The sequence below is a fragment of the Coloeus monedula genome, assembly GCF_965178545.1.
Source record: "Coloeus monedula genome assembly, chromosome: 8".
NCBI classification, from domain to species: domain Eukaryota; kingdom Metazoa; phylum Chordata; class Aves; order Passeriformes; family Corvidae; genus Coloeus; species Coloeus monedula.
Window position 1 is genome coordinate 28,218,693 of NC_138788.1, and position 26,741 is coordinate 28,245,433.

The window sequence follows — 26,741 nt, forward strand, 5'->3', positions numbered from 1 at the left end:
GACTAGCTTCTCTCCATTAAAACCAAGTCTCACTTTTAGTTCCACACATAAATCTCTGCTAGCTGTTTTTCCCTAGTCTACAGCACGGCATTAAGGCTGCTATGGGGACTCCAAATCTGCAATGTCAGGACACACCACATCAGCAACACGTTTGATATCTCCATGAGCTAGGAAACCTGCCAACTTCCACACCAATGATGACACTTCTCAGTGGTGCAAAAAGGCAGGAGATCACACTTGTTTATCTTGTAACAGAGATTTGAGAAAGATATTAGCTCATTTGAACTTTCACTCCAGTTTTATGGGGGCCAGTGCAAAGATGCTCAGGATGTACCAATGCAGGTCACTACTACCAGGACTCATTTACAGACTCAATAGTCTAGGCTTGTTATATTGTCAAAATGATTCCAGGCTGGGTGCTGGCTTGGGCCAGTTAACACCTTCTTGGATCATTCCCAGAAAGTCTGGCACTCAGTGCAACCAGTGACCCTTTCCAGCACTCACTTTTGCAGCAGCCACTCTTCTCTGTCTTGCAGACTGAAAGAGCTCAGGATCGTGGAGATGCAGGACAGTTTTGTGTGGCCTCACTCACCTCCACTGGAGTCGGGGATAGCCTGAGGCCCACCTGTATTTTAATATAACACTGGATACACTCCTGATTTCATCCTCATCAGTCACTTGACAAGCCAGGCTCCCTCCACCTATGCTCCCTCTCTCTCCTGCTGATTCCATCAGTGAAACAAGGTACACAGGAGGGATTAGTGAATATCTGAACTGTGTCCCTACAGATGAGCAGAGCATGCTCCAAGTGTATATGAATGTGGATTTGGAGAAAAAGCTGTCCAGGGAGTACCTAAAATAACTGATGCACCAAAACAAGCGCTGATCTAAAACAATTTATGTTGATGGAGTTATACCTGGACAACTTGGACTATTATTTATTATTCTTATAATTCCTGTGGCCAAGCATACAGCAGGTTCCTCAGAGAAGAATACCATCACTTCAGTGGTGCACACACTTTGTATGAAATCACAGCCAAGCCTGAGAGAAGCTGCAAACACCCAGAACAATCCCGTAGAGAACCAGGAGTCCTTGCAGGACTTCCTTCTCCTCCACCAGCAGCATTGCAATTATATCCACACCACTAACAGAACAAGGATACAAAGAACCACAATGATGCTGACAGGATAAGGTACACTGCAACAGAAAAACTTGGTGGTGACAATGCTTTAATTTTCCAGTTTTTTCACCTAACAGGATTTCAAATATTTTGAGCTTTATTTTTGATTTTTCCTGTACTCACACAGATACTGCAAACTGTGATCCTCTTCACACTGCCCCTCTGCCTGGGCAAAAGGCAAAAGTTGTTTGACAGCAGCACTTAGAGAGCACATAAGAATGAAAAGGAGCAGAGGTATGTTGCAACCCCTTGCCACAGCATGGAAACCAGCAGGAAGCCGGCAGCTGCTGCTGGTGGAGTCCAGGCAGGGCACTGGGGTTACACAGCATCCCCACAAGCAGCACCATGGGATCCTCTGCGACCCCTATGCAGGCAGAACTACGTATGCTGTACCCTAAAGGAAGCATTTCACCCCAAGCCCATCCCACTCCCAACTCTATCACAGATGGGTACCCAAAACCTCCACACAGAGACAATGGGTCGGTGCCACTTTGGGCTTCCTCCTGAACACACACCATTGCTTCAGCTGAGCCTGAACAAGCCTGTTGTGCATCCAGGTCCTGCTGGGGCCCAGCTTCAGTGAGTGTTGTGAGGGAGCTGCAAGCACAGCATGAAACAGAACAGCACTGCAAGAGCCCCCGCAGTGAAGGGGGGAGCATAAAATATCCCTGTACACAATGCAACCTGCAGCTGTCAGGGAAGTACAGTCACAAAACATTTCCCCACAGCTCCTTGAAAACATTTGTACACTAACACACTCAGAAAGTAAATCAGTCCCTGACAACAGCAACCCACACTACCACAGTGGGCAGAAACACAGACACAAATATACGTGTACCTAAACACACATATAACAATAGATGTGTCTTGAAAAACATACAGGTGAAACATAATTGCACTGATAGACCAGAGAAACTGCTGCCTGCTGGGTGACTTTTTATATCAGAATCTTTTTTCTCAGCAAATGGGTCACTTGAAACCAGAGTCAGCCTCAATTCAATTTGTATGAACAGACCTGAGTTCCTACAAGGCAGCTTCTGTTCACACAACTATTTAAGAATAGTCTAGCTGAGTTGTGAAGAAAGGGGAAAGTGCTTCAAAATAGAAATGACAACTATTCCCCTGTCAATTAATTGATTAAAAACTTCCCGATGAGACCATCAAACCATGTCCCAATTAACTAGGGCTGAACCCCATGGTGAGGTCCTTATGACATCCGCTGCAATTCTAAATTGAGTAGCTCAGTACAATCTGTACCAAAAGGAATTCATAATGACTAGACTATCATTTCAAAATGTTATCAGTCTCCTAGTACTAAAGCTAAAAGGGAAGCCAAAGATTTCTGCCAAGCAGCCAGAAACCTTCTGGCATTACAGCTGCAGACACCTTAGAGGAGCACCTGAGTCCCCGTTTCTCCTGGGAAGTTGTATGGGCAACAGTCATGTAGTAGTGGCATCCCTTTCTCTCTCTCATTAGCATTCTGCTTGGTGGCTCTAAGAGGCAAAGTTGGAGAATTCGGACAGACAGATCCCTCTACTTCTGCTGGTCCACAAGCAGAGTTAAGGGCAGGCAGAAAGCAGTCCAAGCAATTTACCTTGCCTTCCCTGGGCCTTGGCCCTCAGCTCCAGGTACTGCTGCAGCAGAGGCTGGAAGGATACAGTGCCCAAGTTAACCGGGTAACTTTGATGTCATGACTACGGCTCCAGCCTGGAAACCAGCTGCCTACTCCTCTGGCCAGTTTTGTTCTGCTTGGCTCAAGTCGGAATTGTTCTGATGCTGTTCCTGAGATACGTACAGGTTATGAGGACAAAAGAAGAACTGTCCTGTTTAACACCTTGGTGACAAGAGGCAAAAAGCAACTTTATTCCCTACACAGAGACACCTTGGAGGCAAAGTCCTGAAGCCCTCCAAGCATCTCCCACATCAGCAGGGCCTGGGGATGTGCCCTTGGGCTGATCTGGGCCCCCACAGCTGTCAGAAGAAGAAGCAGCAGCAGAGGGGCTTTCCCTGGGCATCCTTACAGCTGAGCCTCCCGGGCTCCCCGTGAGGCTTACCCCGGGGAGATGGTTGGATGCGAAGGCGGATCCCCTAAAATGACCCTCCCCGTCGCGCCGCGGGCAGTGGCAGTGCTGGATCCTTCTCTGCTCCGGGGCGAGGGACAAGGGGGCCGGAGGGGGATGTGCTCAGCGGGCGGGCGGGTAGCGGAAAGTTTTTCTACTCCAGAAGAATGGCCCTTTTGAAGCCCTTCTGCCCCACTGCACACTGCTAAGCGAAGCCAATCCCCGGCGCCCGGAGGCGCAAAATCCCCTGCGAAGAAGAAATACCCAGCACCCCCCCACCCCCTATTACACACACACGAGGGGGGGAAAAAAAAAAAAAAAAAGGGGGGAGGGAGGGGGGAAATAAGGAGCGCACGGAGCAGCCGCCCCCGCCCGCGGTACTCACGCTGCTGTTGTGGCCGGACCAGTGCACCATGGCCTGGTTGTGCGCCGAGTCTCCGGCCAGGGCGAAGGTGGTGCTGGCCAGCCGCAGCTCTTCCAGCCCGAAGCGGGCGGCGCCGCCGTCCCCCGGCTCCCGCCCAGCGGCGCCGCCCGGCCCCGGCCCCGGCCCCGCGGAGCCCCGTGGGCTGCGGCCCCAGCGCCGCTGCACCGAGCCCGGCCGGCCGCCCGCCGGCGGGGGGCCCTGGAGGGGTCGGTCCTCGGCCCGAGCCGCCGCTGCCGCTCGGGGACGGCGCTCCCCGGCCACTTTCTCTGGCTCCCTCGTCACTCGCCGTGTCTCCCAGCCGCTGAATTTCGTCTCCGCGGGAGCAGGGGCGACGGCCGCTTGCGACCCGGCATCCTCCGTCCCGGCTTCTTGCCCTCTCTCATCTCCCTTCTCCCCGAGGAACCTCCTTTGCTCCTCTTCTCCTCTATCGGTCCTCAAGTGCATCAGTAATCCCTGCTGCGGCTGCTGCTGCGGCTGCACCTGGGAACGGCAGGATCTGCAAGTTATTTCTGCACCGGTAAAGCCATAAGTGAAGAGGAAAAGCCATGTCCAGTACAGGAGAGCAACGTGCCAGGCTGGGTACCAGCCAGCAACTTTTTCCATCGCTGCCGACTGCTGATGAGTGCGAGGGAGAAAGAGCAAGTAGGAGAGCGCAGGAGCGAGGGAGCCGGGCGCTGCCGATTCAGGCGCCGAGGGGTAAACACGGCGAGAACTCCACGTAAAGTTTCGGACTCTTCTGTGCTGGATGCAGCCGAGGGGTAGAGGAGATTACTTTCTTCCCCTCTCTTTTCCCCCCCTCTTGTTTCCTTTTTCTTCTTTTGCACTTTTTCCTTTTTTCTCTTTTCTCATTCCCCCCCTTTTTTTTCTTTCTTTTTTTTTCTTTTTTCCCAAGACTGGTGTTGCTGATCAGGCTTGTGATGGAAGGCAAAGCCACAACCACACGGGGGAGGAGCTGATTTGAAATCAGAGAGAGAGGGAGAGAGAGAGGAGCAAATCCTGGCTGGTGATTTCTCGCGGCTGCCTCTGTGGAAGTCTCAGCTCGCTCCTCTCCCGCTCGCTCTCTCTCTGCTCCCTCTCACTTCGCCGCTTCTGCATCACACTCCTCCCGCAGCCGCCCCGCCAGGACGCCCCGTGCCTGTGTCGTGAGTGGCTGGTTACTCACTCCCCCTCTCTCACACACACTCCAAACACGGACTTATCCCAACTTTTAAACTCGTATCATCCGATCCCTTCCTCCCCTGTGCCTCCCATCAGTTCAAACACCTAAAGCCTGCTCCGCAGCATACTGAAACCTCCACACATGGACTGGAAGCAGATGTGCAGAGTGAAGGATCACTACATGTATGTGTGTATAGTCTTCCCAGAGGAAATGTTTTAATTCGATTAATTGAGTGGCCCTAAATATCTGAGGAGGCTCTGAAATGACCCATTCTTTCTCCTTCCTCCTGTGACTGATGTAAGTGCACTGGAGTTGCTCGGAATAGGCACCTGTGATTGCTTTCACAGGGAAAAGTCGCATTTCTGCCCCTCTATTCCCTCCTCCGCTTGTGCTTCACTGTACTGCCGCTTACAGTAGCTGCCGATGCTTAAATAAATCACACATGCACGGCAGAGATGTACCCACATAAATGCTGATGGAGACAGGGACAAGCTTTTGGAAATGACATGACAGCGCTCGGTGGAGAGGGAGATTCCCCTCCAGTGGTTCATCAGCAGAAAAAAGCCCCTGTTGCTCTAGCTGTCTCTCACGCTTTTAGGACCAGCGATTTCTCCCCCAGGAGCTGTGCTTCTCTCTCAGTGTATGTCCTCCCCGGGGAGCAGTAATAGTGGTGGCCGGAGGAGATCACCAAACGCTGCCTGCAGAGGCTGGTGTCTGCTGGGCACGGGAGCTGCTGCTCCCTGCCTACAAGACAGCACTGTTGGTGACTGCCTACACAGCAGGACAGGGCCCTGAGCTTTGACAGGCACTTGCAAATGCCCACAGGCATTGAAACAGGAGGGAATTAAAAGCTCTTCCACTGGAATTTTATTCCATCCCCGTCTGCCTGTTCTCACTCATTCCCATTTGATTTACAGGAGAGTTTATTTTTTAATTAATATTTTTTAACATTTCCTTCCTGACACAGAAGACCTTATTGATTTTTTTTTTTTTTTTGGCAGGGCATTTCAGAAAACGATTTACAGATTTGTTCCACATTCTTCTAGAGATTTCACTCAAATGCTCACTGGTGACACGTCTTGGGATATTAGCACAAGACCAGAGGTGAAGGGAGACTCACAATAATTCAGGCTGGGCATAACTTCATGCTGCTTACAACAATGATGGATTGTCTGCAGTGTAACCACCTGACCTCAGCTAAATCTACCAATTAACTGCATACCTGTTTCCACATCTCCCAGCTAAATGGTTACTATTAGTTACAGCCTGTCGGGTAATAACAATAATTAATACTCGTGCTTAACTCCTTTCCTTTACTGAGCCCAAAGCTCCTCACAAAGGCCACTTCTGTTGTATAAATGGAGGAAACTGAGTCACAGTATGATCAGCAAAGTAGTAAGGATTGGAAGTGGAGCTACCTTATTATCAGTCCAATCCTTTGTCTTCTATACAACAGATTGACCAGGTGGATCTAATCCCCAGAGGATCGACTAAAAAGTGTCACCTTCCCAGCACAAAGTCTCTTAAGGAGGCTTTAATCTAAAGGAATGAAATTCAAAGAGATGAGGTGAGACAGAAAAAGAACTTGAAAGAAGGAAATTCGAAAGAGGTCAGAGGAAATTTCACTTGGGATTGTAATAGAGATTTGCATGCCAATGAGTGGCTAAGGCAAATGAGAGAAACAATCTCGATGTCTCATTTAGGCAGATGATTATCTCTGAATTGTGATAAGTGGCCAGTGAGTGATACGGATGTGCCTAGTGGAGCACACCTTATACACTGTGAGTACACTACACCTGCAGAGCTCTTCAGCAAATGCACACAAGAGTCAGTCATGGAGAGAGAATTCTGGATCCAACCTGAGGACCACAGGCACATTTCCCTGTTGTGGGTGGATACAGGACAGAGACATACAGTATAAGCCTTCCCCTGAGCCCTATTATCCGTAATTATCACTTTAGGAGATTCCAACAACAGCAGAAACTGCACCTGATCCCTTACTTTTAATAAGTAATAATGCAGTAGCATTTTTAATGGACCTGTCTTCCCAAAATTTGTCTAATCTGTATTTATACTCTTGGTGTCTGAGGCGTGCTGTGATAGTCAAGTTTACAGTCTGATTATGTGTACTTTTGAATACTCCGGGTCTGCGCTTATCTGAGAGAAACATTTTAAATCGCTGTAATCTAATCTTGCTGCCAGCCATCTTTTTGCCACAGATGATGTGATGATTGAGCCGTCAGAGATAAGAAACCGGAGTCTTTGGCACAAAAGAATAATCCCCTGTCCTTTGATGTAAGGGATAGCTTTCTCTTTTGGGAGGAGGGTCCGAGCTCGTATACTCAGCCAAAAAGAAGCTGGTGTGATGTGACTGAACTCCATGGCTGTGTCCATGAGAAAGGAAAGGCTGCACTGGTGGTATCCTGACCTGAGACACCACCTGATCTGACATTTCAATACTGCATGTCCAGCTCCAACATCTGGTGAGAAGGTGTTTTCTGTGAGAGCTGCTGCGCTGCCTGGTCAGGAGACTGTTCTTGTGTTTCACATGGCCAATATTGCCTGGGGAAAGGGGATGTGAGCAAGCCGTGGGAGCCATGGAACAGGAGGCAATCACGGGCAGTATAAAACATGATACCACGCGAGTAAATGAAAATGGCAGGTTTTAGCTGGCCTCTTCACCCTTTGGCAGGGGTTTTCCTCTTCACCAGGAGGAACTACCTCAAAGGCAGACATCTGCACATACACAAGAGTGTTGCGGGAGGTTCTTGCTTCTGGGTTCAGGAAGAACAAGCAGGAATCTAGTGAAGGGAGTAGATACCAGTGCTAGATATCTGTTGCAGTGGAGCAAGCATCTTCCTCAGGATTTATATAGCCTTGAGAAGCAGGAACAGCATGAAACGTGGATGAGTACACAAAACTTCACTCAGGACTGGGCAGGTTCTGAGACAGGTGGAAATATGGGCTTGGTCAAGGACATAAATCCTTATGACAGTGATTGCAATAATCTGCCATCTGCAGGAATCCTTTCGCCTGGAGTGTTTCACAGTTGCAATCAGAGACTACTTGTGAAAAATGTGGTCTTGAGAGACTTCCTGGCTCCACAATATTCCTGTCTTCTGAAACATGCTAGACGATGTACCCTGCGTGATGGAAGCACCTCAGGGACTATGCCAGCACTGCCTTTTCTGTGATGGAGTAGGAAGGGAGAAATGGGAATGAAAGAGGATACAGAGAAGGAAACAGAGTTGGGTAGGCTTAACCAGCTGAGTTTTTAGTATAAGGCAGGGGCATAATATAGCCTGGCCTTTTGTGAATCTGAATGTCTTTTAGACAAAGGAGTATAATCTTTCCCTAGTAAATATTTGTATAATCAGGATTTTGTGAATCTGCACTCATTTGAAATCATCAGTTTTCTCAGAGAAGATTGTGTAATGAAGGGAGACCAAGAAGAACACTGCTCCATTGATTCCTATCAAGCCATGGTGAGTGATGAATACTGTAGTTTGACATTACACATAATTCCCCCAAACGGAATCTCTGTTAAAAAAACAAACAAACAAACAAACAACATATCAGGCTATAACAGGTCTTGTTGCAGTTTCCATTAGGGAAAAAAAATCACTTTCAGCTGTAAATATCACAAAGAGGTTTTTTTTTTCTAAATAGGGTCTGGATGCTTCATTCTTTAAATAAAATGGGGACTAATTATATATATCAAATCAACTATTTCCAAGTGCTTCTTATTTCACTGAACAAATGAAAATTATTGAGCCTTATGGTTTATTTTGTAGCAACATTTAGATAATTGTTACATAGGTATTATTAGAAATAAATCCTATAACTTTTATTGGGGCAATGCATTTGACACAAAAAGACCAAAATACTTGAAAAAAATCTGGATCTGAAAGAAAATCTCTGTCTTCTTTCCACTAAATTTCATTTCCCTTCCTCAGATTATTTTTGGAAAGGTGATTGAACTGTTTATTTTTGACACTAATAATTCCTCTAAATTAATTAATATGAAATATCTCCTTTGTTATTCCACACAATCAAACCCCAAACCAGTGCTATCCTAAAATTAGGCTGCTGCAGCTTTTAACAGGGACTCCTATTCATCTGCAAATGTGTTGCGATTTTGCTTTAGTTGCCATAAATATTAACAGCGAGGGCTTTTTGTTCTTGTACTCCCTCTTGCTGCAGCCTGTTGCAAAGACTGAGGTTTAAAGTAATCTCAAGAAAAGTGCAAGACTTTGACACTTTATAGCTTAGAGAGCCATTTTGTTTTGCTAAAGCCTCAGATGGGGAGTTCATACATTCATTTATCTGGCAAGGAGGCTGGGTGGTGAGCAGATTCAGTCGGTGTGACTGCCTCCAAGTACAGGAAGGTGCTCAGCACCAATACCTGGTTGCAGTTTTCCTCAAATCCTGTTTATACTGAAATATCTAGTCATGCTTATTAGCCAGCAGCTCTCTCTGGGGACAATAGGACTTGTCTGGATTTTCTGCTCTGGAAATTCTCTCATGTAATTCCTCTGTTTCACTTCCATTTCTGGATCCAGAGTGTTTTCACACCATCCAACCAACCACAAATGGGACAGCAACGCCCACACTCATGGTACAGGCTCTGCATTTTACTCTCTGGGTTCAGACCTCCTTCCTGCTCTTGCAGCTGCAGGTATTTCTTGGGCCAGCTGTGCCCAGGCAATGAACCAAGGGTGGATTTACCACGGGAGGATGGGAGCATGTTACCCCCTCCAAATAAGCTCATACTCCCAGTCAGGTGCTGAAGCAATACTCATATGGCAGCACAACTACCATATCCATGCTGGTGTTGAATCCAGCACTCTTTGCCACAATCCTGGGACTGAATCCTGTTTCTTCTCTAGTGACAACTGCTCCTCTGTGCCTGCCTTGAATGTCACTGTTCCAGCGATTCTCTCCCCTTGTGATCTGGACACATCAATCCATTGCCACCGTATGCTCCTGAGTGTTGCTCCCCTGTCAGGGATTACCATGGGATTTAGGAGTGAAAAAACCCACAGGCCACAGAAGACAGTGGTTGAGAAAATCTGCTGCTTGAAATTCCTAGCTGACATTCTCTCTTGATCAGCTTTTGAAGCCTAAGAAACCTGGAAAGCTGCCCTGAAAAGCTGGTCTTAGATTCTGGTGGGTTTTATAGTTGGTTGAGTGTAAAGTAGAATTGCAAGAACTGCACTTACATCAGGACTGCATATACTCAGCTGGCGCTCTGAGCTTGCAGCTCAGGAGACAACTGAGCTGGAGCTCACAGCTAGCATGAGCTGTATTATAACAACTTGGAAACTAGTAAACACTGGTGAAAGGAGGAAGCCTGAGGTGTATCTTTTAGTCAACTCATTCACCACTGCCAATATGAATGATAACCACAGGGATGACCCAGCAATTGTCACATTTTATCCTGACTGTTTTAAAGCAACCCCATAATACCCAGAAGGTTTTTGCCATCAATAACTAAAATGTATGCTATGAACACTTCCAACCACATGAAAGGCAAGAATGCAACCAGGAAAAATGAGAATGGCTTTGGCAAATTGTGCTTGACCAACCTAATGGTCTTCTGCTACTAAACAGCTGACTATTTTAACACCAGCTCCAACAGCAGTCTCATGGTAAACTGAGGACTTATGGGCAGGTCAGAGCAATTGGAAGTTGGTTGGATTGCAACTCTCAGCAACTGAGAATCAACTGACTAGAAAACATCTGGAGTTTGCACTGGGGTGCAAAATTTCTCTTTGCAAATAAGGCAAAATGCATATTCCTCTGCCTTTGGAGTTCTATATCTAATGTAATGCTACTACCAGTGGTGGCACCCATTGGCACACAACAGCTGTGCCATAACATCCTAAATTTGGCTATAGTAGAAAAACTGGCCATTACCTGACTCTCTCTTGTTCCTGTGGGCATGTATCTGTCCTGTATCTGACTTTCAGCAAGTTCTTTTCTTTTTGTTGTGTGGAGATGCAAACTGTAAACTTTTCTTTTTCATGACCAAGAGAGGGTCTTTGCAGCTATTCACAATCATTTGCAAGTTGCTTATCTGCGTCCACTGAGTCATTTTCATTCTATCATCTTCTAGGCCTTTACAGTTCCTCAAGAGAATCCTGGCTGCTGAATGCCTCTGATTGTCTTGCAACCTTGCAAATCTGCAATTTGAAGCAGACTGATCAAGTGCAGATAATAGTTTCCTGTGAACAATAAATATCAGTCAGAGCCTGACTAATCTTCCACAGAGTCAGGATACTTCAGTAACATAAATCTTAAAAGCCTAAAAGGCATAAAAATAATTTGTATTTTCTTCCTTTTTCAGAGGATACCGAACTTTAGTCATCACTGGGGAAGTTCTCCTGACATTCTCTCAGCTCTGGGTTTATCTGCATTGACAGGACAATAAAAATTCTTGTCTATCACTCTACTGCCATCACATTTGGCTTCTGCACTTGGTTGTGGAAGAATTTAATGGAGGTAAGAGAATAATGATGAAGAGAAAAAGATTACAAACTTAATGGCCTGTGAATGCTGTTTACACTTTGTCATCGTTACAGATGGTGTTCTCTTTCTTGTGCACCTTGCTTGATTTCTCTTAGCCAGAAGTGTTGATGAAGTAGAAGTTCCAGGTACAACTAAAGATAACATTTCTAATGGAAGAAAGAAACCTTTTTACTTTAAACTACCTTTTTACTGCAAGAAAAGTAAAAAATATATGAAAAAAATGAGAACCCTTGAGGCTGATGGAAGATGTGAGCTTGCTCATTGACAGTATTTTATTTCAGAACTGAAAAAATGACCAGGAGAAAACTTCTGTGAGGCAACTCTGTCCTGCTTCACTGATGCATTGTTTCTTAAGTCATGGTCAGAAATCCTTTTCTGGAGACAGTTACATCACTCACAGGTCAACCAGCAGAGCTTTCCATACGCACACTCCCATGGTAGACAATCAGGAGGGAAGAAGCTGGTGATCATTAAAACTGCTTTCATTAATTCAGCCATTTCTGCATTAAGCAAGGCAGAGGATGCTCACATGAATTTTGGTGCTAGATGATAAGCAGTGCGGACATCCACATCTGAGCAGCGCAGTGCAAAGTCAGAGACGCTTCCCCTACTGGGGCAGCTGTTTGGAAAGTTAATGTTTTCATAGCATCCAAGTGTTATAAACATATATTATAGTATTGGCTTCTCGCAAAGTATTAAAGTAGATATTATATAATGTTAGAAATGCTTTTTGCTGTGTGGATGTAGTTTTCTCTCGTTTTAGCAAGAATGTTAGCAAGTGTGAGCAAGTAAGAGAACCTCCAAGGGAGCAGAGGATGAGGCCCAAGGAGCTGCTGATCAACACTTTGTCCAGAGAACAAAAGGGCCCAAAGGCTACTCCACCCGGGGAATGGGCAACCAGGAGGGTCCGAGAGCTGCTATCACCACTCTGCCCGGGGGACAAAGAGGCCAAAGCTGCAATCAGCCCTGACTGTCTGGAGAATTAAGAGATCCACCCCACCATCGACTCTTACCTAGCGGGCCCAACCCCAAGAATCAAAAGAAATAAAACCACAAGGCAGAAGCCTACGCATGCTCTAAAAAGGCGGACCCAAGGAGTGGCCATGCAGATCAATTCCTGGAAAAGTTTGAATATGAATAGAGAACAGACAGTAAAAATGGTATAAAAAGGACTCACCTCGAGCATCAGGTGTGCTCTTGGCAGAGTGCCAAGGCACCCGGCCGTTATCCCTTTGCTTTATTTTATGTGTCTCTTATTGTCTTTATATTAAACTCTTTAAATTCTAACAGGAGAGTGAACCTCGTTTTTCACACAAGAAAGATTCCATAGAATAGATTCCAAGATAGATTCCATAGAATCCAAGGCAGATGAAGAGAGGGAGGCTCCCTCTCAGCTTTTCTCCCTCCAGCCTGGCAGCTCCTTCAGTAGCTTCTCAGATCTGTGGCATCCAGTTATGATTCTGTAGGTCGGTGGGACAGGGAGAGATACAGCCTCTAAGGAGGGAAGAGGAAACAGTCCTGAGAGACAGCTTGTCAGTCCCACCTTTGGTGAGAAACTCCAATCTTCCAGAAGGAAGGATTTGGAATGGCTAGTGGAAAATCAGGAGAAAATGCAAAGGAAATCCGTATTTCTTTGTTGTCAGTCTTTTCATCGTGAATCATGTAGTGAGTGTTAGGCTCCTGATGTCAGGGGTTTATATAAGATTATAAACATTCTTCCTTTGTTTTCTTTGCTTTCTTAAAAAAAAAAAAAAGAAAAAAAAACTAGTCAACTGTGGAGAATAGTATGAAGACAAAGGTCCTATTTGCTTTAAATCTAGTCTGAAGTATTCTAACACAAAAAACAAAGCCAAAGCAGTAAAATTAAAATATTCCATTTGAGCATTTCAGAAAGGAAGGGTTTCTCCTTCTTTTTTCGCTCTTTTTTTTTTTTTTTTCTTTAAAAATAGCTCTGGATCTATTTTTGCCAGCCATAAAGGTTTTTTAAAATATGTATATTTAAAACAAATAGGCTCATCTGTAGATACATAAAAGGGAAACAAAAAATGTTTCTCTATCTGGACAATCTGTTAAAATCACCTTGAAATTAATATTAGATTTCTGAATCTTTTTGGGTCCTCTTTTAAACTCCATTTGGCATGGAATTAAAAATCAATTATTCATATGATTTAAATTAATTGAGATGTTTTCCAGAACACCTTGCAATATAAAAATAATTTCTAGTTTGGTGCTAGATTTTTTCTTGTCCACAGCTCTTAACAATTTATCTGGGACATCTGTGGGTGTAGCACCTGAAGAATTAAAGCTCATATACAAACACTTGCTTCTGGTAAACAGGACACTGATAATGTAATTTTAGGGTTAAACTTGATATTATTTATAAAAGTACTCTATAAAATAATTTCAAAAAATTTAAAAATTATGTCAGGTTTTGATCAATGCCTTAAAAAGAACAAAAAAAGTGAAAGAAATCCCCTCATCATCAGTAAAAAACCCTTTCGTCTAGAAGAATGAGATTTATTAAATAAGGGTGATGAAAAAGCAATAACTCTGTCAGTTTAATACATGTATACACACACAAAGGTCAATAAATAGCCCAAGTAATGGAAGGAGCTCATAAGCAATGCTTCTGCTGATTTCATTGCAAGCATTTCTTGAGATTACATTTATTTTTGTGAGTATTGTTGCTTGGATGGCTCTGTGTGCTTAATATCTGTTCTCACATCAAGAAAGCTTAGGGGGAAAACTCCATTTGCATGTATTTTCATGCAATTAATAGTAATTCAGGGTTTGTGCTTTTCTTGTGCCAAAACCGTGCTTGCCAGTGTTTTCAACCCTCCTAATGCATATATTAGTCCAAGTCCGAATCACTCTGATTTTCTCCTGTTTGAAACAATGTTTGTTCAAAAGATACTAAGTGTGCTTCTCTTTTGTCTTCATTCAATCCAGAGTAGTTTTTAACATTTTTATCAAGACTCCTTGATATTCTGTTTTAAAATGGCTTCAATTTTCCAGTCTGACCATGTCTCCGTGTGCATTTTGGTTCATTTATGCCTGATTGCAATCAGTGGGAGTCTCTTCCTTGATTTCAATGGAATTTGGATCAAGTTCATTTGCAGCATAAGTTAAATATGTTTGCTGTCATGGAATAAGCCAGCTGTCAGGGCAGCAGCATCCAGGGAATTTGAGAGAGCAAGGAATAAATTCAGGATCTCAGATCTTGCTTGGGAGGAACTTCAGCAAATCCTGGTTTATTAGTGGTGACTGCCCTAAATAACATGTCTTGAGTGTCTGCCCTTTAACTGCAGTAAAAACTTCTTTTCTGACTCAGGCTCTCCCAGTAGTCAGCTCATTTTAATATTTATTATGGAGCCTCTGTCTTCTGCAAGATTTCCTTATCATGATTTCAAATACTCACTGACACACTGGGCATTTTGGTGTTTTCAGCATCTGTTGACTCTCTGAGGTGCAAACTCTATGTCTTTTATAGTTTGGTTATTTTTTCACTTTCCAAAAGGTAAAAATAAACAAGGCATGGGGCCTGGACAGTTTGTTTTGTTTTGTTTTGTTTTGTTTTGCCATGCAGGTGCATCATTCTGAACAATCTTATTTCATCTTTGTTGTTGTTGTTTTTGCCAGACAACATAATTATCTTGATTGGTGGGTGGCCAACAAAGTTTTAATTAGATCCAGGGGGATTTGAGCAGGACTATGTATTAAAAAAATGCAAAACAACGTTGCTAGAATTATTGTTTATTTATGTTGTGAGGCATCCTCTGTGAAATATGATGTTGCCTCTTTGCATTTCCAGTTCTGCCCTCTCTTCTCGTGCCTTGCTCTTTCCCTTGGTTCACAGGGAATGGTGACTGGCATTAACATCCCTGCACTGAGCCAACCCTGACAAGCTGTTGCTGCTACAAGATGTCCAGCAGCTCAGCCCCTGCCAAACAGAGCCATTGATCCTCCAGCTTGTGCCAGTTCAAAGGAGCACAGGATGCATATCCAGCTTTGTGGAAGGGCTGACAAGTGGTTTGGGGCAGGTGATTGGCATGGACATCAGTGAGCAACACTGAAGGCAGGGAGAGGACTGCACTCGGGAGATCTTTCTGGCTGGTTATAGTTATTAGCTTTTGACTGGAAAAACGCTGTTTTTTATTTATTCAGTAATCTAAAAATATCCTGGTAATGAATTAACCTGAATAGGGGGAGGGGTACAAAAAAACGCATATTGATTTTCTAAAAGCAGGCAGGAATGCTGTTATTTTCCAATTAACGTTCAGCATTAGAGAACAATCCAGCTGGAAAGAACCAGCTAAGCAATTCCAAGCTTTTTGCTCTCTGCACTTCTTCTAGTGATATTTTTCTCATTTAGCTTCTTAAAAAAGAAAGACCCTAATAACAATTTAGGCCATTTCTTTGGCTAATGGGGATTACCTTGTTGTGGGCTCCAGGGGTGTGGCTATGGAATAACTATGGCTATGGAATCCAACTGTCCACGCTGAAGCGGAAGGCATGTTCATCTAATAAAGGCTGCCCCTGCTCCAGTACTGGAGAAAAGTGTAAGACAAGCCTTCCAAATGCAGTGTTCATTATAAGGATGTTTCTCTATAAAATTCAGAGCAGGTCAGGGTTTCTGGTGGGACTGGTGATGAGCTCTAGTCTAATTTTGGCTGAGTCGCCCTTTTATTTCCACTTCTCTTTTTTATTGTGTCTGGTATAGTGTCCATGGCTCTTCCTTCTTATGGCTTAGCATACTGAAGGCTCACCAGATTCAATGGTAAACAATGAGTAAAAACGATATCATCACATCCAGCTCCTTCAGGTCCCTGTTTGTGGCCACTGAGTTCAGCTGAATGCTGTGACCAGGAGCAGCCTCCACCACAAACCCAACAGGCAGCTCAGGGCCACACCACTGGCCCGCCAGTGAGACCAAGCACTGGATGCTGCAGCTCATGGTATGCACCCAAAGCAGCAAGCACTGATAACAGGGAAGCAGATTGGAAGTAGGGAAATTACCACTTTCTGAGTAAGCATGTGCACACACAGGTCAACATACGTTCTCATAAACTGAGATCCTTATTTTTTAAACAGGTTTCTGAGGTCCTATCTGAGTTTTCAAGTTTTCTATGCTTTCTGAATTTTTATTTTGCTCTCTTGCAAGTTGCCCTTTTCAAATTATTAACTTGTGCAGGGGTGAATTCTACTGAGTTTAAGCAACAGCAGAGGCTGTCTGGCCAACAGCATATGTTGTATTTCCATGTAATTTCTCCCTTTTCTTCCAAATGCTCAAGGGAATCTGGCTGTAGAAAGTCCATATTGGAACTTTACCTGGTATACAAGTTGTGGACTCAAGTGCTGAAATAGAATTCAGCTTTTGTACATCTTAGACTTGGCAAAGCATTTGGAAAAACTACAATCACCCATTGCTGCTATACTGAGACAGAAATGTTGCCAGATATTTCTGAACAGTTTTGCATAAATTTCAATATATATGTTCTTATTTAGCAAGTGTTTATTTAGCTATCACTGTAGTCTTCCTTTAAGGGTCCAGGAAGGGCCCAGGGAGAGCGACAAAACCACCAGCTTTTGCTAAGGAATGATATGCCCTGCAGCCATACTGTGTACTTAGAGTCTGGAAACAAATTTTAGGGCCTAGATTTATTTATACTGTTTAATAGATGCTTTGATAATTATTTGCATGGGAATGGAAAACAAATTCTCCAGATTAAAAACCATAAAGAAAGCTTGTTTGGATTAGCGTGATCAACCAAAAGCATCCATTTGATTCTTGGTATATATATAATTTACTGAGCTGCAAAATAAACACACTCTACTGTTCCTCTGTTGAAGACTCCAGCTGTAAATATTTCATTACTTTAAAAATGCATTGCTATTAGATAGGTCTCTTTTTGTTCAGCAGAATCTAGTTTTAAGAAATAAAATAAAATAAAGTAAAATAAAATAAAATAAAATAAGCTTTCTGTTTCCTGGAGAATGTTTTTTAAACATTAAATTTCAATTGGGTGAAAATTGCTGTTCCACCTGTTGGATGCCAGCAGAATCATCCCACAGGTAAGTGGGGGGTTTTTATTAGCTTTGAAGGCATAATCAACCCCTGTTCTTACGAGTGCAGGTGTAATCACATCATGACCTGGTCTGTTTCTCCCTGTCCTACTTGCAGTTCATCATCACGTCTAAAGGAAAACAGGTCTGCTGCTTGTGTTACACAAGGGGACAAAGACCAGGTGAAGCAAACAGGAAACATCATCCACAACAGGAGAGAGAAACGGAGCACAGACTTCCTCTGTTCATAAAGTACTGAAAATACTCACAAGCAGCCTGGGAATAAAGACCTGTGACCAAGATGGGGGGGGTTTATGGCACAAAGGTCCCATGGGACCATTATAGAAAGACAGGCTGTGACCTGGTGACACCAGCATTAGAGCTTTTCTTTATACAGCCAGGACACTTCCTGCCTTGCTTGAAATGGACAAAAGCCATGCTTTTGTAGAGGATTTCAGGATGGTTTCTTCCTGACTTTGAAGAAATAAAAAGAATGAATTCTTTGGTGGTTTTCCATTGTTGGAATTCTTTTTCTGGAGGAAAAAAATAAAAAACCTGAGGTGTTTGGGGGAATAATTTGATGGTGTTGGGCTAGTTATTTTTATTCAGGAATTGATGGTTTTTGCTGTCAAAAGCCTGGCACTGTAAGAAAAGGATTAAATATGGGCACAAAGATACACAGGAAGATTTTTCTTCTGTGTGTGATATACCAAAGCCACAAATAATCACACACCTGTAAGGAACCCACGTAGAACTTTGGCACCTTCTATTCCACTTCTCAAGAATAGGTCCCCATAAAACAGTGTGCCTGAACATTGTGAAGTACCATTTTTTCTAATTCATTATTGTGCTTCTTGAAATCCTTAAGGAGCCCCAAACAGAACATTGAACAAAGACCACAGTCCCTTCCTATAAAAAGTCACAGTCCAAGTTATCCAAGTGTTAAGAACATTTAGCCTGTACACAGAGGAGTTGAAAGCCATCCAAGACTAAATCAGTGTAAATTACATGGCTGGAACAAAACTTGACACCAAAAAATTGCAGGATTAAGCCTACAGATTACATTGTTAATGTTGGTTGCTTTCAAAACACATCGACAGATATCCCCTCTTCCTCCACTGAGCATTTAGACAGTAAAACACCTGAGAAAGGTGTTGCTTTGCAGATTTGCACTCTCCTGAAACTTCTCTTTCTATGAGCCCTGAAGGACTGTTTTAGTCCTCAGCTATGAATTATTTTTGCAAAGTAAATTTCTTATGTAGGAACAGCTGCATAGGTTAGGGTTGCTAACATTGACATGAGAGTACTTTGTGGCACTTGAAAAGCCATTGAAAACTCTCATGAAATAATGACATTTCAAGGCAGACTTCTTCTGCAGAAATCTGAAATAACTTAAACCGATTTTACATCTCATCAAAACTCAAAACACAGATACTCTGACTGCTGCAATCTGTCTCACTATTTTACTATTTCTTAACAGTGTTGTAGTGGTTCTGACAAACATTGAGATGTTAAAATGGTTTTTTTTGCTTATCAAAATGCATATTGAGTTATAGGAAAAGTTTCAGGCCTGTGGAAAATTGCATACAATCTTCATGTGCACGCTCTGAATCCTCAATTGGAATAATAACCTGAAAATGAGATAAATTTCCCTCATTTGCTCCTGTATGCAAATTAGGCACAGAGCACCTGAAATTATGAACTGACAATATATATCACATATGGTCGAAGTTGTTCAAAATATTAATATATTTATGGACAATTTAGAGAGTGTGAAAAAGCTGTCAAGAAAACGCCTGCAGTGTTGCTTCCTATGACAGTATCAGGTAATTTATCACCATTGCAGCTACATCCTGTTCACAGCAATGTTGAAAGTCCTAACATAGGACTCAAAACAATAGTCCTAACAATAGACTCAAAAAAGTCTGTTATCTGACTTCTTGGATTCCTCAACTGCTGTCTCAAGAGCTGATAGTACATCACACTGGAGAAAAGCGATGAACAGAAAGTTGTCATTGCTCTGACTGCATGCAAGTTCATGTCCAGCTCACACTCCACCACTTCTCCTCCAGGTTCATTTCAGAGATTGTATTTGTTACTTCCTTCTGTTCTCTACTGTCCTGTAAACTTCCTCACAGCAGTTAAGTTTGAGCATGTAGCCTGGGGAAAGGAGTGACTTCATGAGCTGGATGAATGCTCACCTTGTTAGTTACCTGTGGCACTGCAGATGCCAAGGAGGGAAGATAAGCCTTGGACAGTCATGCAATAACTCTTCTTCAGCACTCTCTCCAATCCCCAGCACTTTGCAGCTCAAGGACTGCCCAAACCAAACATGATTCATGTATGTGCAGTAATTCTTAGTAGATTTCCCTTCATGAGTTTGTCCAGCCTCTACTTGAATCAGCAAACTCTCCATATCCCCAACATCCTGAACCAAGGAATTTCACAGCTGCACCCTGTATGAAGAATTACCTCTTTTGCTTTCTCTTGGACATGCCAGTTTCTGACTAATCATGTGTCAGATAAGGGACAGAACGAGTGGTCCAACCTTCTCTCACTACTCAGGAGCAAGAACATTTCTCTACAAAAAGTTATCCACATCTACTAGAATCTAGTCAAGCACTGGCTAAATATGACATAAAGCTAATCAGCATTTCATGCACTTCCAGGTGAAAGTTTAGAAAACCAGAGCATTTGTTTTTCACTCCAAATCATCCCAATTTCAAGGACATTTACACCCTGTCTTTGCACACAACACTTAGCTAAAGCATGCCTCATTAACTCACACGCAAGCCTTCATGCCTCCATAACTTAAATTTCTTTTCTCACCTTCCTCAGATGATATTTCTTACCTCATTGTTGAAGCTCAAATTGATTTACTGCCCCCAAACACAATTCAGATGCTCTACAATTTCCTGGCCCCTTTAAACTCTCCTCAATGGCAACGGGTATGGAAGTGCTGTTCAGGTCCTTGCATTTAACATCATTTGATTCTTCTCTCTCTGTCCTCCATCTCCCTCACCTCTCCTTATTTGTATTCTCATCAGTGTCACATTAAATGCTGTGGAACACGCTTTTAGGGTAATAACAGGCCTGAAGTTTATGAAAAAAAAAAGATTGATATCAGCTTCATAAAACTCAGGGGAAGCAATATCTTTTCTGCACCTTGCCTTTCCTTTAACTGCAGCTACCTTTATACATTGTAGAGGGAAAAAAGAATTAAAAAAAAAAAAAAAAGGGAAAAGGTGCTATCTCCAAACAGCAGTGGGATTTTGGAACCTGGTGTGCCATTAATTTCTTTATCGCTTTAAAAGCAAGGAAGTTGCACTTGCTTCTTTGTGTATTTCAGTGGTGTGTTCCTTTCAAGGGCTTGGTAATCTTTTTCCTTAAATGTCAGTAGATTCTGAAACGTTCAGGCTTTGTAACCAGTGGTTTATAGCCGTCACACACTGAAAGGGCAGCAGATGAAGAAACTGTCTATTATTGTAAAGAAATTGAATATATGCCAGGTATCAGGATGGAACAAGACATGAGGCAGTGAAATCAGGCTGGAGTTTTACACTGATGCCCAAGCTGGTGGCACCCAAGTACCCCCTGTGAACCTGCACCATCAGGCTGAACTATCTCCCTCACCTATTCATCTGCAAGTTGGCTCTTCTGAATATGGACCCAAAGCCACATTTGGATCAGGGTTATACTCTCACTGTGCATGAGAGGCTTTGACTACAGGACTTGATTTGGGATCCATCACTTACTTCAGCACCCATTCCATCAGATCTTACCGCTCCAGAGCAGTAGCTGTGTCAAACACAGCCTGCTGCAGCCACACGAGGGGAGGGTGGGCTGCAGACCTCACAAAGCTCAAGGACTCTGGCATAGCAATCCCTTTTAGGGTTGTACACCAGTTAAGCAGCATGAGGCTTTTGAGCAAAACCTCCCTGCTTTTATTCCAGGAGACACTGGAGAGGCAAAGGGAGGTAATAGACCACTCAGCCTTACAGCACCTGGAGACACTCTCTCACCAGGAAATTGCCTGTATGCCTAAAAGCAGCATCTCCCATATCCCTGTATCTTTCCGAATCAGTGCCTTAGCAAAGTTTTTTCAAATAATTTCTCTTTCAATGGCCTGTTTTTCTATTCCCAAGTTACATTTTAACCTTTGGTTTTGCAGGTTGGAAGACTTTTCTATTTATTTTTCTTCCCTTTTTTGTTGCAGTCATTTTTTGCAGTTTTTACTCTTGATAGTAGATACTAATTTTGACAAAAGAGTAAAAGCCATTGCATTTCAGCTTTCTGCTTCACTAACTCTAAATACTTGATTTCCCCCCATTTTTAATTATTTTTTAGATGCTGCCAATTTAGCAAAACTTGCTAAAATGGACAGATGAGGGGTGGGAGAACCTGAAGAAACAAGCTACCTTGCCAAAACCATCCCACTAATCCCATCAACTAGCCCATGTGTGCCAGAAGCAATTACAAAACAACAAACAGGCTTTTTATTTTTAAAATTGGCCAAATCGTCCTGTCTCCACATACCCCAAGTGCCAACAGGCAAATTGCTGTAATACAGCTATCCCAGCAGAGGCATGATTCTTAGCTTAGCAAAGTCAGTGGGAGTTTCTGCACAGGCTTTTCTCTGAGCTCTGGAACAGACCATAGACATTTAAGCCACAGCCCTTCACAGGGATATGCCAATAGATGTCCACTTGGTGCTCAGCATCCCAAGATGGAAGGTATGGAGATGATTTTGAAATCCTGAGTTCAGGTAATATATTTGTCCAGTTTTGTCTGCATTCTTCTCCCCTCCTTCCTTTTTAGTTTTTTTTTTTTTCCTGTCTGGGGAAAATGTTTTCCAAAAGTGTCCACCTCAGCTAGATGTGTGATGACTCACGAGGCAAAAAGGGAAAGCAACCAGCAGGTTGCAATGTCAAAGAAATTGACAGAGGATTAATAGTGCTCAAAGAGCTGTGTTGTCAGATAATCACTGAATATAGTCACTGAGTACAGGCCTTTCCCCAGTAATTTCAATATCAGGCTCATCAAAGTGTATTCTTAGTCACAAACGTGTGAAAATCGAGTAATTCTCAGAAAAGTGTTCAATAAACACACATTACCTGTCCTAGAGGACTTTGGAGCATGATTGAAAAGCTTTTACAAGGATTGTTACCTCTGAAAGGGTAATATGGCCACAGCTCTTAAGCTAATCATCCTTTGGGTTGCAGAGCGAGAAGACTTTGCAGAGCTGAGTTAACCATCAAAAGAAATTGAGTATTGAGTATTTATGGAGTGAAACAGCCCAGACTGCCTGACCACCCTTTAGGTTCAGAGTAGGTCCTTCCTTTCTGAAAAATATTACAGAATGAAGTCTTTTTTCTGCTCAGGTAAGAGGACCTCTTAGGGCATAGCACAGGTTGACCCAGTTGAAATGAAATAATTCTATAAATACCATGGATTTGTTATAGGAAGCTAGCAATGCCCCGACCCCAAATCAGATCCAAGCTCTAGAGAAACACTTAAGTAGATTGAATGAACCTTGTTGGCTGGAGAAATATCTCCAAACTGGTGAATTAATATTGCAGACCAGAGGATTATTCACTAGAAAGCTAAGGGGATTTTGCCTTGGAATATAGCTACTGGATTTAATCTCTAGCCTGTGCTGCCTTTGCTCTCCCAGCCCACCTCCTACAGCTGCTGGGATTTGGCTCCTTCTCTACTTTACAGTCTAACAGAAGTACATCCAACAGCATTTGAGGAGCTGCTTGTGGCACTTGATAAACAGCTCTGGATGCAGCATTGTTAATGTGTCTGGAGACGTGCTGGGTGAGGGATGCCTCAGGAGTCACCTCTGTCCCTCAGTGTGCTTTTCTCTACTTGGATATCGGGGCTGCATTTGTCTGGAGTCAGAGGCAATGGCTGGTAAATAATAAGAAGTATCAAGAGGGAGCAGATGAGGGGAAGAGACACAATTTACTGAATAATAATGCCAGAATTCAGTGCACCAGAGCACTTTGATTTAGCCATTTCAGGGACTGGCAGCCCACAGAGCAGCACTTCACCTGCTACAAGAACATTGCAAATCTGAGTAAGAACAGGGAGAAAGTGTATAGATCGTATCCTGGGACATGGAGCAGGCAAATATTTAAACCCTTAGCCAACTGCTTCTCAAAACCATCCTTCTCCTGCCACTGCAGTCTCTTCCATCACTGCTATTTATATGAAAATGGAGACAGTAAAAGCAACTGTAAGGAAGATGAAGTTTGCTTGGTCTTTGGTTCATTGACAGTGGCCAGAAACAGCTGCAGCAATCACATATTGCTCCCAGCTCGATGGGAAGAACATGTGGAGACTTGGAAGTTTAGCAGTTCTGAGTATGGACAAGAAAATAGTTTCCTCAAGGAAAATGTTAAAGATCACTGTAATAGATGTTCTTTCTATCTTAAATATGAGTTTGGTGACCCTGAAACAGGGTGGCTGGATCCAGTCCCAAATGGCTACCAGAGCACTTGAACCCAATATGTAGGCATTTAGCTCCAAAAATGGTCAAAAGAGCCTGTGAAAGCGGCACAGACAAATACTTAATGCCCAGCTGTTCCCTTGAAAGCTTTTGCAATTATTGCAGCTCAACATCAAACTGTACTGACTGCAAGCAATTCTTACTTTGAGACATTTCTACTCTTCACTTTTACTTCCTGAGGACAGAAACACTCTCAGCCTTTTTACTGTTCTACAAGGAGGCTTGAGCAATTAGTTTTGTTTTACCACTCAGTTCAGAGTGGGTGAAGATTTCAGATATAAACTGAAGAAGCATCCATGGATGCAATGAAAAGCACAGTCATGAAGATCCTTTCATGATTCACTTTGGTGACCCCATCCTCTCTCCCTGTTTCACCTTTCAAAAATATTTCAGCTCTGAAATGTATTGTTTCCTCTTCCTCAGCCTATTCCACCCTGGCTTTTTAAGGTCCTCTCTGCCCTGATTTTATCTCCAGTGCTGTACATCACGTATGTGCTGTTGGCATTTCCACAGAGGTCACAATTTTTCATCAGCTCATAAAGACACACACTTTGATGCAATCCAGTAGGAACCCCTTTATACAGACATATGAGTCAAAATGAACAGGAGAGTCCTTTTGGTTCATCTGAAGTTATAAATCACACCCAGCATCCTACATTTCCATAGCAGAACATCTACACTACTTTGCTGGGCATTGTGTGTGCTTATATATATATGGATATATACACATATAAACCCCACACATATATATGTATAGATGGAAGAAGGCACACACACTGTGCATGTTGATATATAAAGTATATGTTATTGGCTCCCCTGGTTCTCTGATTTTTCCGTGTTATCCCTCTTTTTTTCTGATAACAGCACTCAGGAGCTGTGAAAATGGGTATTTTTGAATATATGGCATTTCACCTTCCCAAACATTAGTCTGTATAAGACATATGTGTGAATGTACAGTTGTTTGCACTTAAATAATTATTCCTCTAATTCTGTAGCTGAAGATCTTGAATTCAATTTTGCTTATAAGGATAATAAGGATTCATTATGAAAGAGAAAGATAAGAGTTCCTCCTTCCTCCGTCTTTGTAACAGGAGTCCCAGCAGGCACATCATATTTTCTATCAAAAATCCTGCAGGCGTGGGTTTGACTTACCTGTTTCCCTACGAAACTATATTGGAGTCAGCTTGATTATAGGTAAATTTCCATATGGAAGGAAAGAAACAAAGAAGAAAATGCTGGAACCTGACTGCCCTCTGCAAATGTCCATTGATTAACTCAGTTACCTTAATGATACTAGGTTGTTCTGATTTCAGTGAACCACTGCAACATAATAAAAAATCAGGTTGCTGCTATTTATTTCTTTATTGCTGGTAACAGAAAGACACCAACACAGAAAGACACAGTGCAAGGAGAGGAAATTGTCTCTTGGTAAAGATTAAAACTGTAATTTGGGATCTTGTTCGAAGACACAGTCTAATTAAAAAAAAAATCTATTAAAGAGCTACAAAAATATCTATGTAGCATTATTAAAATAGTTCAAGCTGTTATTGTTTGCTATTTTTTCATCCCTAGGAACCTTAAAAAGAACAATATTCAAAAAACAGTCCTAAAATGAAGAAGTGGTCAAAAGTTTTGAAACTCATACAGGGAGAGAGAAAAATAAATAAACCTTGGGCATCCACTTTCACTGAATTGTTAAATAAAATATCTCAAAGGTCCTTTGCCACACCAAATAACAGAAAAAAATTTTGTTTGGTTTAGTTGGCTCTGATTCTGAAAAGATCTCATATCAGCACTAGTTTTTAGGAAATTTCATCTAAGTGTGTCAGAAAGATCATGAGGAATTCCTGAGAGAGATCTCGTTTCTCCAGTGCTGCAGGCAAACCTTTGACTGTTTCGGTGTGGGGGAAGAAAATCTTAGGCACATACGTTCCAACATAAAGTCCAGTTTTATCTGTGCAAATTCCAGGCAGTACTGGTCTCACTCTGCCTCTGCTTAAGCATTCTGCAGTAAACAGCCTACATGAAAATTCTCATCTCTCAACCCATAAAGAACACGAAAGGTTATAGCCCCAATATACAGCTGCTCTGCCTCTCAGCTCAGCCTGTAGACGTGTAGCTCTCCAGCCAATTCCCAGCATGAAAATCAAGAGCCAACTCACACTGAGTTACAAAAGTGCTGCTGGAAAGATGATCCCAAAAACTGGGGCTCAAGCCAAAGGAGAGAGCTCCTTTATCCCATCTTTCTTGCTCTCAATTGATCTTCATGACCAATTTGCAGCCTCCAACTCCTGCATTTACTTGGACAGGGAGAGTGAGGCTTCATCAATGTTTGTTACATTTTATGTACTGTGATGCTGAGGTCTTCTGTCCTGTGGTCACAACTTCAGGCAGCACAGTCTTTTCTTCTTTTCTTTGTTTGAGGTCAGTTGTGACTTTATTTTTGGATGTTACATTTGCCTGAGGAATTACACAAACACACACCATGGGCTGCCTCACAGCACCTTCAGTTCTCCAAGTCAGAGTAAAAACACCATATAAATGGGAGTGGTAGAAAAGCCTACAAATAAAGCATTGATCAGGAAAGAACAAGCCTAAAGCATATTTTACAAACAACCACTTTCTCATCATTTGCTAGACCACACTAATGGAAATCCTTAAAAAAATAGCTTAGAATGTTGGATGAAATTATGTTTATGGGTTTTTTCCCTCCATGGAAAGCCAGTTTTATTCCCATTATGTCTGATGTTCCATTTTTTTGCCTTAAAAACAGAACAAATAAATATTGTAACAGAGCCTAAAAGCAGAG

The 26,741-nt window shown here is 42.8% G+C and overlaps 1 protein-coding gene across 1 annotated transcript in view; it reads right to left on the reverse strand.

The window, feature by feature from the left end:
• Positions 1-4,268, reverse strand: part of LOC309575411 (VPS10 domain-containing receptor SorCS1-like) — a gene marked incomplete at both ends in the record, with an annotated part of 262,002 nt that extends 257,734 nt beyond the window's left edge. Inside the window, one exon of the mRNA XM_082285827.1 lies at positions 3,627-4,268. Coding sequence (XP_082141953.1) covers positions 3,627-4,268 — 642 coding nt within the window. The remainder of the gene's footprint in view (positions 1-3,626) is intronic.
• Positions 4,269-26,741: the final 22,473 nt, after the last annotated feature.